Source organism: Schistocerca cancellata, chromosome 4, assembly GCF_023864275.1.
Source record: "Schistocerca cancellata isolate TAMUIC-IGC-003103 chromosome 4, iqSchCanc2.1, whole genome shotgun sequence".
Classification (NCBI taxonomy): domain Eukaryota; kingdom Metazoa; phylum Arthropoda; class Insecta; order Orthoptera; family Acrididae; genus Schistocerca; species Schistocerca cancellata.
In genome coordinates this window covers 779,307,731-779,322,167 of record NC_064629.1, presented here as the reverse complement: position 1 = coordinate 779,322,167, position 14,437 = coordinate 779,307,731, and the positions used below count along the sequence as shown (strand labels likewise).

Genomic DNA, 14,437 nt, shown 5'->3' with positions numbered 1-14,437 from the left:
CCACGCTCATGGTGGATAGCCTCATGAACGAACCTTGCTTAACAAAGGTTACCAGTGGCAGAAAGATCTGTCCACACATTTGGATTCTGAGCTGATGTAGGTGCATGTGGTTCCATCTCAACTGGCGACAGCTGGTGACTGGCCCCTTCACGCCTAACCGGGCCACCAGTCATGATTATTCAGTAGAATTTTAATGGATACTACTGTCACATGCCAGTACTACAGCACCATATTTCCTCTTCTATTGCTGTTCGCATTACTCTCACAGAAATGCACTTAACTGATGACCATTCTCCAATGCTCTGTGGTTATCATGCATTTTGTCGGAACCTGCTGGTCCCGAGAGGGTATCTGGAGGAATCTGTACTATAGTTCATACAGATGACATCAGTGAAGGGATTCCCATTCTTCATTGGAGCAGTAGCGGTGCAGATGCAGACAACCTCAGTGATTACTATTTGCAACATTTACCTGCGTCCAGGCAGGCCAGTTACTTATGTTTAAATGATCCCACTATCCAACAACTTTCCGCCTCATTTCTCCTGCTTGGGGACTTTGGCATGAACTCCGCCGCCGCCGCCTGACGGACAGACTGGGGACTACCACGCTGGGCACTTCACAGAGCCAACTGGCTTTTGTATGCCTTGTCTGTTACATTTGCCATGTCTCTGTGGGTTTGCATTGATGAGGCTGTGTAAGACATCTCAGTTGTAATCATCCATGTTACTGGAAGTGCTATTTCCCTTTCTGCAGAGACTGCCGAGGGAAAACTGTCATATATGTCTATAGAAGAAAGTATAGTATTAATTTTATCAGTAGCTATTGAGTAGCATTGTCTTTAATGTAGCAAAGTGACAAAATTGGATTTTCACTTGCAGGAATTAGACAATTTGAAACTAAACTTGGTAGTCATTAGCAACAGCCTATTCAGAATATAATTGTTTTATGTGTAAACTGACTGACAAATTTTAGGCAGTTCTCTAGTACTGTTAAATTTCTCTGTAACGTTATTTACTATGTAAGCTTCCATATGTGTTGTCCCAATGTTTTGTTAGATGTATTGTTGGACAAATAAATTGACTTTAGTAATTTTTTTTATTGAAATCTCATATCTGTGCATCTTCCACAGGAATTTACAAGCTGGCACTGACTCATAAGAAACTTGGAATAACGAAAGAATTTATGGCAAACAAAATTTTGCCATTTTTGATGCCACTGAGTATTGAGAGTGATCTCACACTTAATCAGTTCAATGCATTTATGTCAGTAATTAAAGAAATGGTGAACCGTGTTGACACTGAACATCGAGCAAAATTGGAGCAGTTACACAAACTTCAAGAATCTCAGAGGTAGGTTTCCATCTGTTTCTGTACTCAGGGTATGTGGGAGATGGGGCTTTAGGTCTGTGGTGAGTGAATAAACATAGAATTGATGCCAGCTCTTATTCAGGATATAAACGATAACTGTTTACAGATTACTGCACTGGTGTAAGTAAAATCAAAACGAACAAATTGATACACGATACTTGTGGTGTATCAGGCAGGAAAATGGCCTTAAATTTGTCTACAAAATCCACCTAAGCTACAGCGCATGCTCCACAAGTTCATTTCTTTTTCCTGGTAAAATCATCCTTGAATATTTAAAGCCTCATTTTCTTACATTTATAAAATTTAAGCTATATGTCTGTGTAAATTTTACCTCAAACTGTTAAGAAGTTTCACAGCATAAAATTATTGATTAAATCATTTTGTTTGTGTAGCCTTCTTGCTATGAAATTACTGTGCTGCTAAGAGTTAAGTTAAAACTAAATTGTAAACGCAATTCATTTCTGCATATCATTTACAAAAGTCATTTTTCTTGCTTTACCCTTACAGGAAAGTTTAAATTAATAAAGTTAACAGAATGGTTGACAGAGTGGTTTAAGAGAGTGAGAGGATAAAAATCTTATTTGGCGTGCATGCACTGAAGTGTAGGTGGCCTTTGTAGACCAATTTGTGGTAAAATAAATGTAAATGTCGTGTGACTAGGGCCTCCCGTTGGGTAGACCGTTCACCGGGTGCAAGTCTTTCAATTTGACACCACTTCGGCGACTTGCACGTTGATGGGGATGAAATGATGATGATTAGGACAACACAACACTCAGTTCCTGAGCGGAGAAAATCTCCAACCCAGCCGGGAATCGAACCCGGGCCCTTAGGATTGACATACTGTCACACTGACCACTCAGCTACTGGGAGCGGACGATTTGAGGTTGTTCCTTGGCTTGATAGACTACAAGAGCAAGTGTCTTACATCAAACTGTTGGTCTCAACTCCCCCTACATCACTGCGGTCTGTTGTAAACAGTTATTGTTCACCCTGTGTATGTATTTATATAAATTACTTTAGTGACTTTCTAGATCATTGCTTTTACTGTAAACAAACGTATGTTTCATCATCTTTAAAGGCAGTGTAAATGTAGCATGGAAAGGTCTGGATAGAACGTACATAATTTAAGAGTGAAGGTAACAACTCGTCCAGTAATAGAGGTGTTGAGTTGTTGATAGTCACACAAATGTGACTGAAAATATTGCTAGCTTTCAGATGAATCCTATTTTGAGCTAATGCACGGCACATTCTTTTTCTTGCCGCCACCTCCCTCTCCCCCCTCCACGCCCTCTCCCCCCTCCCCCCACAGCCAGCACAATTGAAAGAGAGGGATGGAGGAGGGGGGGGGGGAGGAGGAGGAGGAGGAGGAGGGGGAGGAGGAGGAGGAGGAGAGAGAGTGAGTGCATTCGTCTGAAAACTAGCAAAGGTAGTTTTCAGTCTTTTTTTGTGTCTGTCAATGGCTCAATGTGAATGAAGTAATAAAAGTTGAGAGGTGGTGAAGCTGAGCCCTTGGTAATGGCTTAAGGGTGAAACCAGTCTTGCTACTGGAGCTGTGTTTTTCTTCTTTCATACATCTGCAGTTGTGGTTTGCTCACATGTTTGTTGAACACAGATATTTCTGAAAATGTTTGCATGTAACAGAGATTTTAACCCAGTAAAGAAAATGAACTTATGACATGGTTTCTGTGAGTGTTATATAGCGTCAACATATTTATGTGACATCATTCCATGTACGTTGACTGCTTAAAGTGAGAAATATCCATGTAAATTAGGTCATCAGCACAATATTCTCATGTTTGATTCATCACACAGCTACACAGGAATAAAAATGCACTTTTCTCCATGTATGACTCTAGATATAACTGGCACAAAATGTAATTCTTGCCAATAACAAACATCCACAAACCACAAGCTACATAAATGAAAATGTTCTGTCCATAGACGGTGACTGTAAATTACTGAAACAGGTCATACTAGTAGTTGTTTAATAGTAATACTATTACAAAAAGGAGAAAGAAAAATAAATTATTCATGGCAAAAGTCATGGGATAGCAATAGCCACATATACAAATAGCAGTAATGTCAAGTACACAAAGTATAAAAGGGCAGAGCATTGGCTGAGCTGTCATTTATACTCTAGTAACTCATGTGAAAATGTTTCGGACATGATTGTGGCCACACATTGGGAATTAAGACTTTGAATGCAGAATGGTAGTTGGAGCTAGATGCATGTGTCATTCAGTTTTGGAAATTGTTAGGAAATTCAGTATTCACAAATTCACAGTGTTGAGAGTGTGCAGAGAATACCAAATTTCAATCATTAACTCTCACCATGGACAACATTGTGGCTGACAGGCAACACTGTGTGAAACAACTGCAGAAATCAGTGTGGGATGTGTGACACCCATATCCGTTAGGACAGTGCAGCGAAATTTGGCGTAAATGGGCTGTGGCAGCAGACGAACAACTCTAGTGTGTTTGCTAACAGCCCGACATTTCCTGCAGTGTATAACCTCATGGCCATATTTGTTGGACCCTAGATGACTGGAAAACAGTGGCTCAGTTAGATAAGTCCCAATTTCAGTTGGTAAGAGCTGGTAGTAGGGTTTGAGTGTGGCACAGATGCCATGAAGCCATGAACTCAGGTAGTCAGTAAGGCTCTGCATGCTTGTGGTGGGTCCATCATGGTGCCAGCTGTGTTTACATGGAATGGAGTATGTCCCGTCGTCCAGCTGATCCAATCATTGACTGGAAATGGCTGTGTTCAGCTAATTAGAGATCATTCGCAGCCTTTCATCAACTTCATGTTCCCAAACAACAATAGAATTTTTATGGATGACAATGCGCCATTCCTCAGGCTATAATTGTTCGTGGTTCGTTTGAAGAATATTTTGGACAATTTCAGCAAATGATTTGGCTGCCCAGGTCACCGACTTGAATCCTATTGAACATTTATGGGACATAATCGAGAGAGGTCATTTTGTGTCCAAAATCCTGCACTGGCAATACTTTTGCAATTGTGGATGGTTATAGAGGCAGCATGGCTCAGTATTTCTGTAGGGTACTTCAAATGGCTTTTTGAGTTGATGCCACATCGAGTTGCTGTACTACGCTGGGAAAAAGGATGTCTGACACAATATTAGGTGGTGTCCCATGACTTTTGTCACTTCAGTGTATATTACTTGTCAAATTCACTATGCAGAAATTGTTGCAACATGATTACAGGATATAAAAGAAAATTACCACTTTTTTGCTATTTATTTTTGCAACCTAGATTTGGAATTATATGCCCATTGTGTAGTATTACTGGTAAAAATTTTATTGTGCATACTGGTGTAAATTTAAGTAGAGTAAAGAGTTTAGAACCACTAGTACTGAATATGCAAAATATTATGTTCACAATGAGGGAACATTAAAACAAATTACTGGTAAATTCATTTATAATGGGGCAGAACTTAATGAACACTGATTTGGCTATCAATCAGATTTAACGGTTTGGAGCATTACAAAGTAAGAGATGTTTTGTCTATTCGTAAAGTAACTGGTCAGGGTGGTTCTTTTGATGTCTATTTATTTTCAATATTTCAAGCAGAGACAGTTTCATTATTGCTGTTGACAACAATACAGGAAGGCACTCATTTAAAATACGAGGAATGACATGTACCCAGACATCTACAAGTAGAATTCTTTTAATTTTTTTGTCCAAAGTTTGATGGCAGTTCCAATGTCCACTACTGATCTTGAAGAAAAACTACACCCATTCAAAACAAAAGCTGTAAACCATGGTTACTAGCTCTCTCGTATGGAAAACATTCTTACGAAATTGCTAAAAATGCAAGCTAAAACATTACTGTATCCACTGACAGTGCCGCCCCCCCCCCCCCCCCCCCCCCCACACACACAAAAAAAAAAAAATGTGTGTTACCATTTGTTGGTAGATTGTCTACCAAAATAGACAGTATTTTGAAGAACAATGAATATTCAGAGACAAATTATACCACAGGGGCAGTAGAAAAGAATGTGTTTTAACCAATATGAGATACGGTACAAAAGTAGATAATATAAGAAGAGTTGCAAAGAGTGTGGCTCTTATTAAGTAGTAAAAATAGGTAGATTAGTGTGCATACATAAAGAACATCACAGAAGCTAGAAACTGCAGAAAAAAGACTTCACTTGTCTTCAACACTGTCTGGAAGCAAGTAGTAGATGTAGAAATACTGAAGGGCCAGATGTATCATAAATATTGTCCTGAATAGCTACTGACTGATCAGGCAGGCTTGAGTTATTTTCTGCTCCTTGATTCTGCCAAAATAACTAACAAAAAAACTTTACTGATTGTGCAGTCCTTAACAATTTTGTGCCCCTCTATAAATGGATTTGTCCGTAATTTCTTTTAGTGTCTTGATTGTGGATGTATTATTTTGTATATTTAATATTAGCTGTTAATTTCTTTGATGACTCTAAATTCTTTGTGGTATTTGTTTGTACCAGTGTGCACATTAACATCTTCACTAGTAATGCTATACAGCGAACTCATAACATGGAACCTATGCCACCAAAATACAGGGTGACAATTATTGAACTGTTTGAAATAAAATTGTCATAACTTTTGAATGGTTTGCGTTAGGACGTTCAAACTGCACGGTTGGCCATGGGGCATTATAGGAATTAGTATGTGCATGCATTAGTGAGTATGGTTTGGTTTAGCAACAAAACGCGCTTTCATTTGGATGGCTTCGTCAATAAGCAAAATTGGCGCATTTGGGAGCCTGAGAAACTGCATTTCATAATAGAGAAGGCTCATCACCCTCAATGGGTGACTGCGTGTTGTGCAATGTTCAGTCACGGAATAATCGGTGCAACATTCCTTAATGACACGGTGACTACCAAAGGGAATATGGTTTTGGAAGATGATTTCATCCCCAGTATCCAAAATGACCCTGATTTTGACAAGATGTGGTTCATGCAAGACAGAGCTCGACACCATTGAAGCAGGAAAGTGTTTGATGGCCTGGAGGAGCGCTTTGGGGACCACATTCTGGCTCTGGGGTACCCACAGGCCATTGGCATGGGCCTTGATTGGCCGCCATGTTCTCTGGATCTGTACACATGACTCCTTTTTGAGAGGCCATATTAAAAACAAAGTGTACAGCAATAATACCAAACCCATTGCTGAGCGGAAAACAGCCATTCAGGTGGTCGACACCATCAATGATCTGACACTTCAGCATGTCGTGCAGAATTTTGCTATTTTTGTCTGTGCCACAGCATCACCTATGGTGGCAGGCATATTGAACATGTCATAACCTAAATCTGAATATCTGTAGTGACGTTTACTTGTTGAATGAAGCGTGTGCACACCATAGTTTGTAACAAATTTACTTTTTTTAATATTTGTTCAGTAATTGTCACCCTGTAAAATAAATGGTGAAAAGTGCCAAAATATAGTATATTCCGTCATCTTTGCTTTTCTTTTAAGTTTGAGATTGTGACTGAACCACAGATCATAATTTCTAATGTAATATATTTCTTTATGATTAATATCTTTATTTTGTTGAGTAACTGGATTAGTAAGTAATGAAGTATTTTAAAATTAAAGCTCCAACATTAATTTAGTCAAGCACTGTTTGAATGTTGCCTCAAATTTACTGTTCAAAACTGAAAGACTGGCAGGTGCAGAAATAGTAACGGTGGAGGAGGAGGAGGAGGAGGAGGAGGAGGAGGAGGAGGAGGAAGAATCAAACCAACAGAATAACAACACACAAGTTTTTTTTTTTCCCCCAGGACTTCTCCTCTTAACCTCCAAGACCTGCCTGCCAGAAGTCAATCAACTGATGTTGAAAAGCTGTTTAATAGAATGGGAATAGACAGCTCACTGAGTAGCAGTGTCCCTGGTACTTCCTCACCTGAGTCTAAAGCTGAGTCTTCAAATGGATCGTCAAAATCCCTTTCACTAGAAGAGAAACAGAGGTTAGTTGTCAATAGTGTTTTATATTAATTATTGGTCTATTCCAGTGTTCCACAAAATCCAAAAAGGCTTATATTATTTTCATTTTCATGTTTTGTATACACAGTGAAAGGAAACGATAGAGTAGTATGGTAGCTGAATGAAGATAGGTGATTAGATGTTTGCAAGAGTGTTACTCTGTTGTGTACACAATTAGAGTGAAATCTAGATTAATCACGAAATAAGATGTTGGTAAACTAAAATAAGAAGGCCCTTCATTAAAACTGTTTCAAGTAAATGACAGTTAATGATTCAGAGAAATTAATGGCAGGAATTTTCTATTGTTGACTTTAGTAATGTAGTAATCCTTCAGATAATACCAGGAAATTAGACAGATCATTTTGAAGAAAAGGGTTTTCTGTACAATATAACAGGTTGTAACTTAGAGACTGGTCAGATCTTAAGTAACATTTTGCACGATTGTACTTTGGCTAGTTTTCAGTTGAGGCAAACTGTTGACATATGACACAGTGTAAAACTGTTTCTTAATGACATAAGTAATACATATTTCTTCAAAGTCCTTTTAGTTACTTGTGCTACAGATAAATGCCTTACTGTATCAGCACAGTGTTGAATCTAAAAGAAGAATGTGAAGGCTCAAATCCTGTATCAAGCTGTTACTGTGTTATCCTCCCATGGGATACCAGCATAGGAAGACAGGTGACCAGGAGTAGCAGAACAACGATCTTCATAAGGGCAAATGATTAATCTGTACCAGTAGTCTGTAAATCTATCTTTACTTTACTTGAGTCAGTCATGAAATGCAATCAAAAATCAGTCAAAGGTCCACAGCAAAATACATAAACACAATACAAACAGTCTGCATGGCAGGACATGGTGTAATCTCTTTCCCAGACCAAGACCAACTGAGCTGAACTTTAGCTTCATGGTCTTGCATGGCCATTTTTGGCCCTCAAAGAATTCTTGCGATGTGTTTCCAACTAACATCGGGCATGGCCTCTAGTGGTCTTGATTGCAACAGCACTATGGTTACTAGCCCAGTCTTTGTTGTATTTGCAATGGATTCTTCAACCTGCACTACAGGATGGAGACCTTGAATGGGTGAAGTGGACATTATATACTGAAAAATGGTCACTCATCCTCCTTCATAAATTTATGGAAGGCATTCTACAATGAACCACGTACCAATTTGGTTCCTTCCAGACTACGCTGATGCAATAACCTCATACTCAACAATTGTATACAACCGCTTGCTCAACAAAAGATCTGGGCACAAAGACTGGTAAGTTGCACAGGTTGTGATGATCGCCCCCCCCCCCCCCCCCCCCCCCGCCCCCCTCAGTGTCGATGTACTGCATTGCTACACTGGCTGAAAAATGGGTTGTGGAAGTACAACACTGACTACTTTAAATGATATAGCCAACAGGAGCACATTTGTGTTTCACAGTACTTATCTTTCACTGTTCACGCCCCCTGTGGGTCCGGGGGTAAGAATAGGCCTGAGGTATCCTTGCGTGTCGTAAGAGGTGACTACAAGGAGTCTCACATGTTTCGGCCTTTATGTGATGGTCCCCTGTAGAGTCCTCCATTCTTCAAAATTTTCCCGAAGAGCGAGCCAGTTGGGGAAGGGTGCTTTACATGGTGCATTGTGTCCATTGTGCCTTGAGATCTGTAGCCCACTTTCTTGTCGTCTCATTGCAGTCCCGCTTATTCTCCATCTTGTTGGCAAGGACACCTTCCTGGGTGCATTTTCCACTACGCACTATGCAGTGTCGCTTTCTGCGCTGGTGATGACCATAGACTTGTTTGCACCTGATATCCAGCCCGGTAGCCAGTCTGTTGTGGTGGGGCTGCAATGTGCCCTATCGGTTGTAGCCCCCTGACAACACAGGGATCGGTCTGCTGATGCCTGTGCCTTTAACTCCCCACATATGCCAAAGAGTAGATGCCTGTCATCGTGGGATATCAGGACTCCTAGATATGGCCATCCTGCCAGGTGGCCTTTGCTGCAGGTGGGTGGCACCCGTGGGGAGACCCCCTGGTTCCAATGGGTGGCATCAGGGCGGGTGACGCGCGATGAAGCGTATCACGTCATCACTTACTGGTGATCAAACACCAGCAGTCTCTAAGCGTTCTAAGTCTCAGTACAATGCAAGGAAGTATGACCCTAAATCATTCCCATTCCTGGTCACACCATGGGAGGAACGCCAGGCCAAGGATGGCAGTGAACCTTATTCATCCCAGTACCTCGTATGTATGAGAACTGATGGGGACTCCTTTGTCTCAGTGAAGCCACAGTTTTTTTCTAGCATTTAGAGGATGAGTTTGGGGAGGTGGAGGGCATTGTCCAAAATGCCCTCTGGGTCAGCTTCCTCTGCCCAGTCACGGGCTTTACTCACTTGTATCAAGTTGGGGGATGTTTCTGTTACCATCACACCACACAAGAGCTTATATATGGTCCAAGGTATTATAATCCACAGGGACCTTCTTTTGCAATCTGACGATGAGCTGCTCGCCAATTTAGAGCAGCGAGGTGTTCATTTCATGCGGCCCGTCCATTGGGTTCCGAGGGATGATCATGTTGCCACTGGTGCCTTCATCTTGGCCTTCGAAGGTGACACCTTACCCGAGAAGGTCAAGGTGATGGTTTACTGCTGTGATGTCAAGCCATATATTCCTCCCCAAATTTGGTGCTTTAAGTGTTGGAAGTTCGGCCATATGTCTTCCCGCTGTACTTCCTGCATCACATGTCGAGATTTTGGACGTCCATCACATTCCAATATTCCATGTTCCCCACTTCCCATCTGTGTCAACTGCAGTAAGCATCATTCACCGTGCTAGCCAGACTGCAGAATTCTAAAAAAGGGAGGAAAATCATGGCATACAAGACCTTGGACTGACTGACCTACACTGAGGCTAAGAGAAAATATGAGTGCCTACATCCTGTGGTTATGACCACCTCGTTTGCCGCCGCTACAAGAACAGTTGTAGCCCACATCAGTTGTGCGAATTCCAGTCGGATCTCAGAGCCATAATGCTACACCTGTCCCGTTGATGGTGGGGGGCAATTGCCCCCCCCCCCCTCCCCCTGGTGCTCCCGCACAACCTATCTTGGGAGCACTGCCCCCCCCCCCCCCCTCAACCCCTGGGGACACCAGTCCCCACTTCCCAGTCGGAGAAGAGTAAGTCTTCTTTGGCTCCTCTCACGAGGAAGGGATCCCTTGGGTCACTCGCTAGCCAGCAGCTGAAGTGCCCAAAAGCAGGTGGTCGTAGGGCTTCTCGATCCTCCTCAGTCCCCGAGACTGAATCCTTGAAGCCCTCCCAGCGAGAGAAACCTGAGGAGCAGTGAGAAAAGTCCAAAAAGAAGACCACTAAGACCAAGCAAATTGCGGTGGTACCCACACCACAGCTACCTACAAGCACTGCGTCTGGGGATGAGGTGGAGATTTTGGCGTCCGCTGAGGACCCAGATCTTGCCGGACCCTCAGACACAAAGGATATAGACTGCTCCAGCAATAAGTCGGTGGCAGCAGGTGACCCTGAGGCGTAAACTACCTCATTGAAGGTTCCGTGCATTCCCAGTCTCTATGATGTCATCCTCCAGTGGAATTGCAGCGGCTTTTTCCACCACCTAGCTGAGCTATAGCAACTGTTAAGCTTTATACCTGCTATTTGCATTGCCCTCCATGAAACCTGGTTCCCGGCAATGCAGACCCTGCCCTCCATGGCTATAAGGGATATTACAGGAACCGTAGGGACCTATAATCGAGTGTCGGGTGGAGTTTGCGTTTATGTCATAAACTCAGTCTGTAGTGCAACTGTGTCCCTGAAGCTGTGGCTGTCAGAGTAAGGATGACACAGGAAATAACTGTCTGCAATGTATATCTTACTCCATATGGTGCAGGACCCCTGAATGTATTAGCTGCACTGATTGATCAACTCGCTAAACCTTTCCTACTTTTGGGAGACTTTGACACCCATAACCCCTTGTGGGGTGGCACCATGATTACTGGCTGAGGCAGAGGTGTCGAAAATTTTCTGTCCTAGTTCGAACTGACCTCTGCCTCTTAAATACTGGGGCTGTCACACATTTCAGAGTGCTCATGATAGATACTCGGCCATGATTTATCAATTTGCAGCCAACGACTTGTCCCATCTATCCACTGGAGAGCACGTGACGACCTGTTTGGTAGTGACCACTTCCCCATCTTCCTGTTGCTGCTCCACAGTCAGGTCCACAGACACTTGCCCAGATGAGCTTTAAACAAGGCGCACTGGGAAACTTTCACCTCTGCGGTCACTGTTGACTGTTCCCCACACGGTAACATCAATGTGATGGTTGACCAGGTGACTACAACAGTTATTAATGCAGCAGAAAACATGATCCCTTACTCTTTAGGGTGCACCCGGTGAACGGCGGTCACCTGAAGTCGCTGAGGCAAGTAAGGAGCATCGGCGAGATCTACAGCAGCATAAGCAGTACCCTTCCCTGGAGCGCCTCATAGCCTTTAAGTGGCTCCATGCTTGCGTTCGCCAGCTTATCAAAACACGGAAGCAGGAGTGTTGGGAGAGATAAATCTCGACCATAGGATGCCACACATCACCTTCCCAACTCTGGACGAAGATCAGACGTTTTTTTGGGTACCAGACCCCAACAGGTGTCCCTGGTATTAACATCAATAGCTTGTTGTCTACCGATGCAAACGTGATTGCTGAGGACTGTGCTCGAGCCTCTGCGTCGGAGAACTACCCCCCAGCCTTTCGCACCCTCAAACGGCGGGTGAAAAGGAAAGTCCTCTTGTTTGCTACACGTCACAGTAAGCCCTATAACACCCCATTTACGGAGTGGGAGCTCCTCAGTGCCCTTCCACATTGCCCTGACACAGCTCCTGGGCCAGATCGAATCCATGGTCAGGTGATTAAACATATCTCCTCCGACTAAAAGCAACATCTCCTCATCTTCAACCGGATCTGGTGCGATTTCGTCTTTCCATCGCAATGGCGGGACAACATCATCATTCCGGTGCTTAAAACCAGTAAAAACCCATGTGATGTGCATAGCTATCAGCCCATCAGCCTCACCAACATTCTTTGTAAGCTGCTGGAACATACGGTGCGTCGACAGTGGGGTTGGATCCTGGAGTCACGTGGCCTACTCGCTTCATGTCAGGGCGGCTTTTGGCCAGGCTTGCTGTACCATTGATAATTTCGTGTCCCTCAAGTTTGCCATCCGAACAGCCTTTTCCAGACGCCAACACCTGGTTGCCGTCTTTTTTGATTTATGAAAAGCGTATGGCACCACCTGGCGACGACATATCCTTGCCACATTATACGAGTGGGGTCTCCGAGGCCCGCTCCTGATTTTTATCCAAAATTTCCTGTCGCTCCTTACTTTCCACATCCAAATTGGTGCCTCCCATAGTTCGCCCCACATCCAGGAGAATGGGGTCCCGCAGGGCTCTGTATTGAGTGTATCTCTATTTTTAGTGGCCATTAATGGTCTAGCAGCAGCTGTAGGGTCGTCCGTCTCACTGTCTCTGTATACAGACGACTTCTGCATTTCGTACTGCTCCACCAGTACTGGTGTCGCTGTGCGGCGCCTACAGGGAGCCCTCCACAAGGTGCAGTCATGGGCTCCAGCCCACGGTTTCCAGTTTTCAGCCGCAAAGTCGTTTGTTATGCACTTCTGTCGGCATCGTACCATTCATCCGGAATCAGAACTTTACCTTAATGATGATACACTCACTGTAGTGGAGACATATCGATTCTTAGGACTGGTTTTCGATGCTTGATTGACTTGGCTTCCTCACCTCCATCAGCTTAAGCGGAAGTGCTGTCAGCACCTCAATGCCCTATGCTGCCTGAGCAACACCAACTGGGGTGCAGATCACCCTACACTACTGCAACTCTACAGTGGCCTTGTTCAATCCCACATTGACTATGGGAGTATGGTTTATGGTTCGGCGGCACCCTCAGCGTTGTTTACTTGACCCAGTGCACCACTGCAGCGTTCGCCTAGCGACAGGAGCTTTTAGGATGAGTCTGGTGACCAGCATCCTGGTGGAGGCCGGAGTCCCTCCATTGCAGGTTAGGCATGCGCACTTGCTCTCCAGTTACGTTGCACATGTTCGTAGTTCTCCTGCACATCCGATTTACTGTCTACTTTTCCTGCCTACGGCGGTTCATCTCCCGCATCGCTGGCCCAGGTCAGGGCTTACAATTGCAGTTGCTGTGCAATCCCTTCTCTCCGAACTGGAGTCCTTGCTTTTACCACCTATACTTGAGGTTCATTCACGAACACCTCCGTGGTGTACGCCTAGGCTGCGGCTCCACCTGGACCTTTCATATGGCCCAAAGCACTCGTCTAACTCTGCGACTCTCCGCTGTCACTTATACTGGTTTACACTGATGGCTGATGGTCACATTGGCTTTGCCTATATTCATGGAGGACATAAGAACAACAGTCCTTGCCAGATAGCTGCGTTGTTGTCACTGCAGAGCTGGTGGCTGTATCTCGTGCTCTTGAGTACATCCGCTCATGCCCAGGCGAGTCATTTCTCCTGTGTACTGACTCCTTGAGCAGCCTACAAGCTATCGACCAGTGCTACCCTTGTCATCCTTTGGTAGCGACCATCCAGGAGTCCATCTATGCCCTGGAACAGTACAGTCATTTAGTGGTGTTTGTCTGGAACCCAGGTCACAGCAGAATCCCAGGCAATGAACTTGCTGACTGGCTGGCCAAACAGGCTACATGGAAACTGCTTATGGAGATCGGCTTCTCTGCAACTGACCTGTGTTCAGTATTACGCTGCAAGGTTTTGCGGCTTTCGGAGACGGAATAGCATAATATCAGTATGCACAACAAGCTGCGTTCCATTAAGGAAACAACGAATGTGTGGAAGACCTCCTTGCGCGCCTCTCGCAGGGGCTCTGTGGTTATCTGTTAGCTCCGCATTGGCCATATGTGGCTGTCGAGTGGTTACCTCCTCTGTCGCGAGGACCCATTTCTGTGTTGCTGTGGCTCACAAATGACAGTTGTCCATCTCTTGCTGGACTGCCAACTTTCTGCCACTCTGCGGCGGACTTTTAATTTTCCAGCACC

The 14,437-nt window shown here is 43.9% G+C and overlaps 1 protein-coding gene across 4 annotated transcripts in view; it reads left to right on the top strand.

The window, feature by feature from the left end:
• Nucleotides 1–14,437, top strand: part of LOC126184628 (SCY1-like protein 2) — a 179,263-nt gene that overhangs the window by 139,673 nt on the left and 25,153 nt on the right. For all 4 annotated transcript variants that reach the window (XM_049927100.1, XM_049927097.1, XM_049927099.1 and 1 more), the window contains 2 exons: nt 1,130–1,349; nt 7,152–7,337. In XM_049927100.1, the coding sequence (XP_049783057.1) occupies nt 1,130–1,349; nt 7,152–7,337 (406 nt within the window). The remainder of the gene's footprint in view (nt 1–1,129; nt 1,350–7,151; nt 7,338–14,437) is intronic.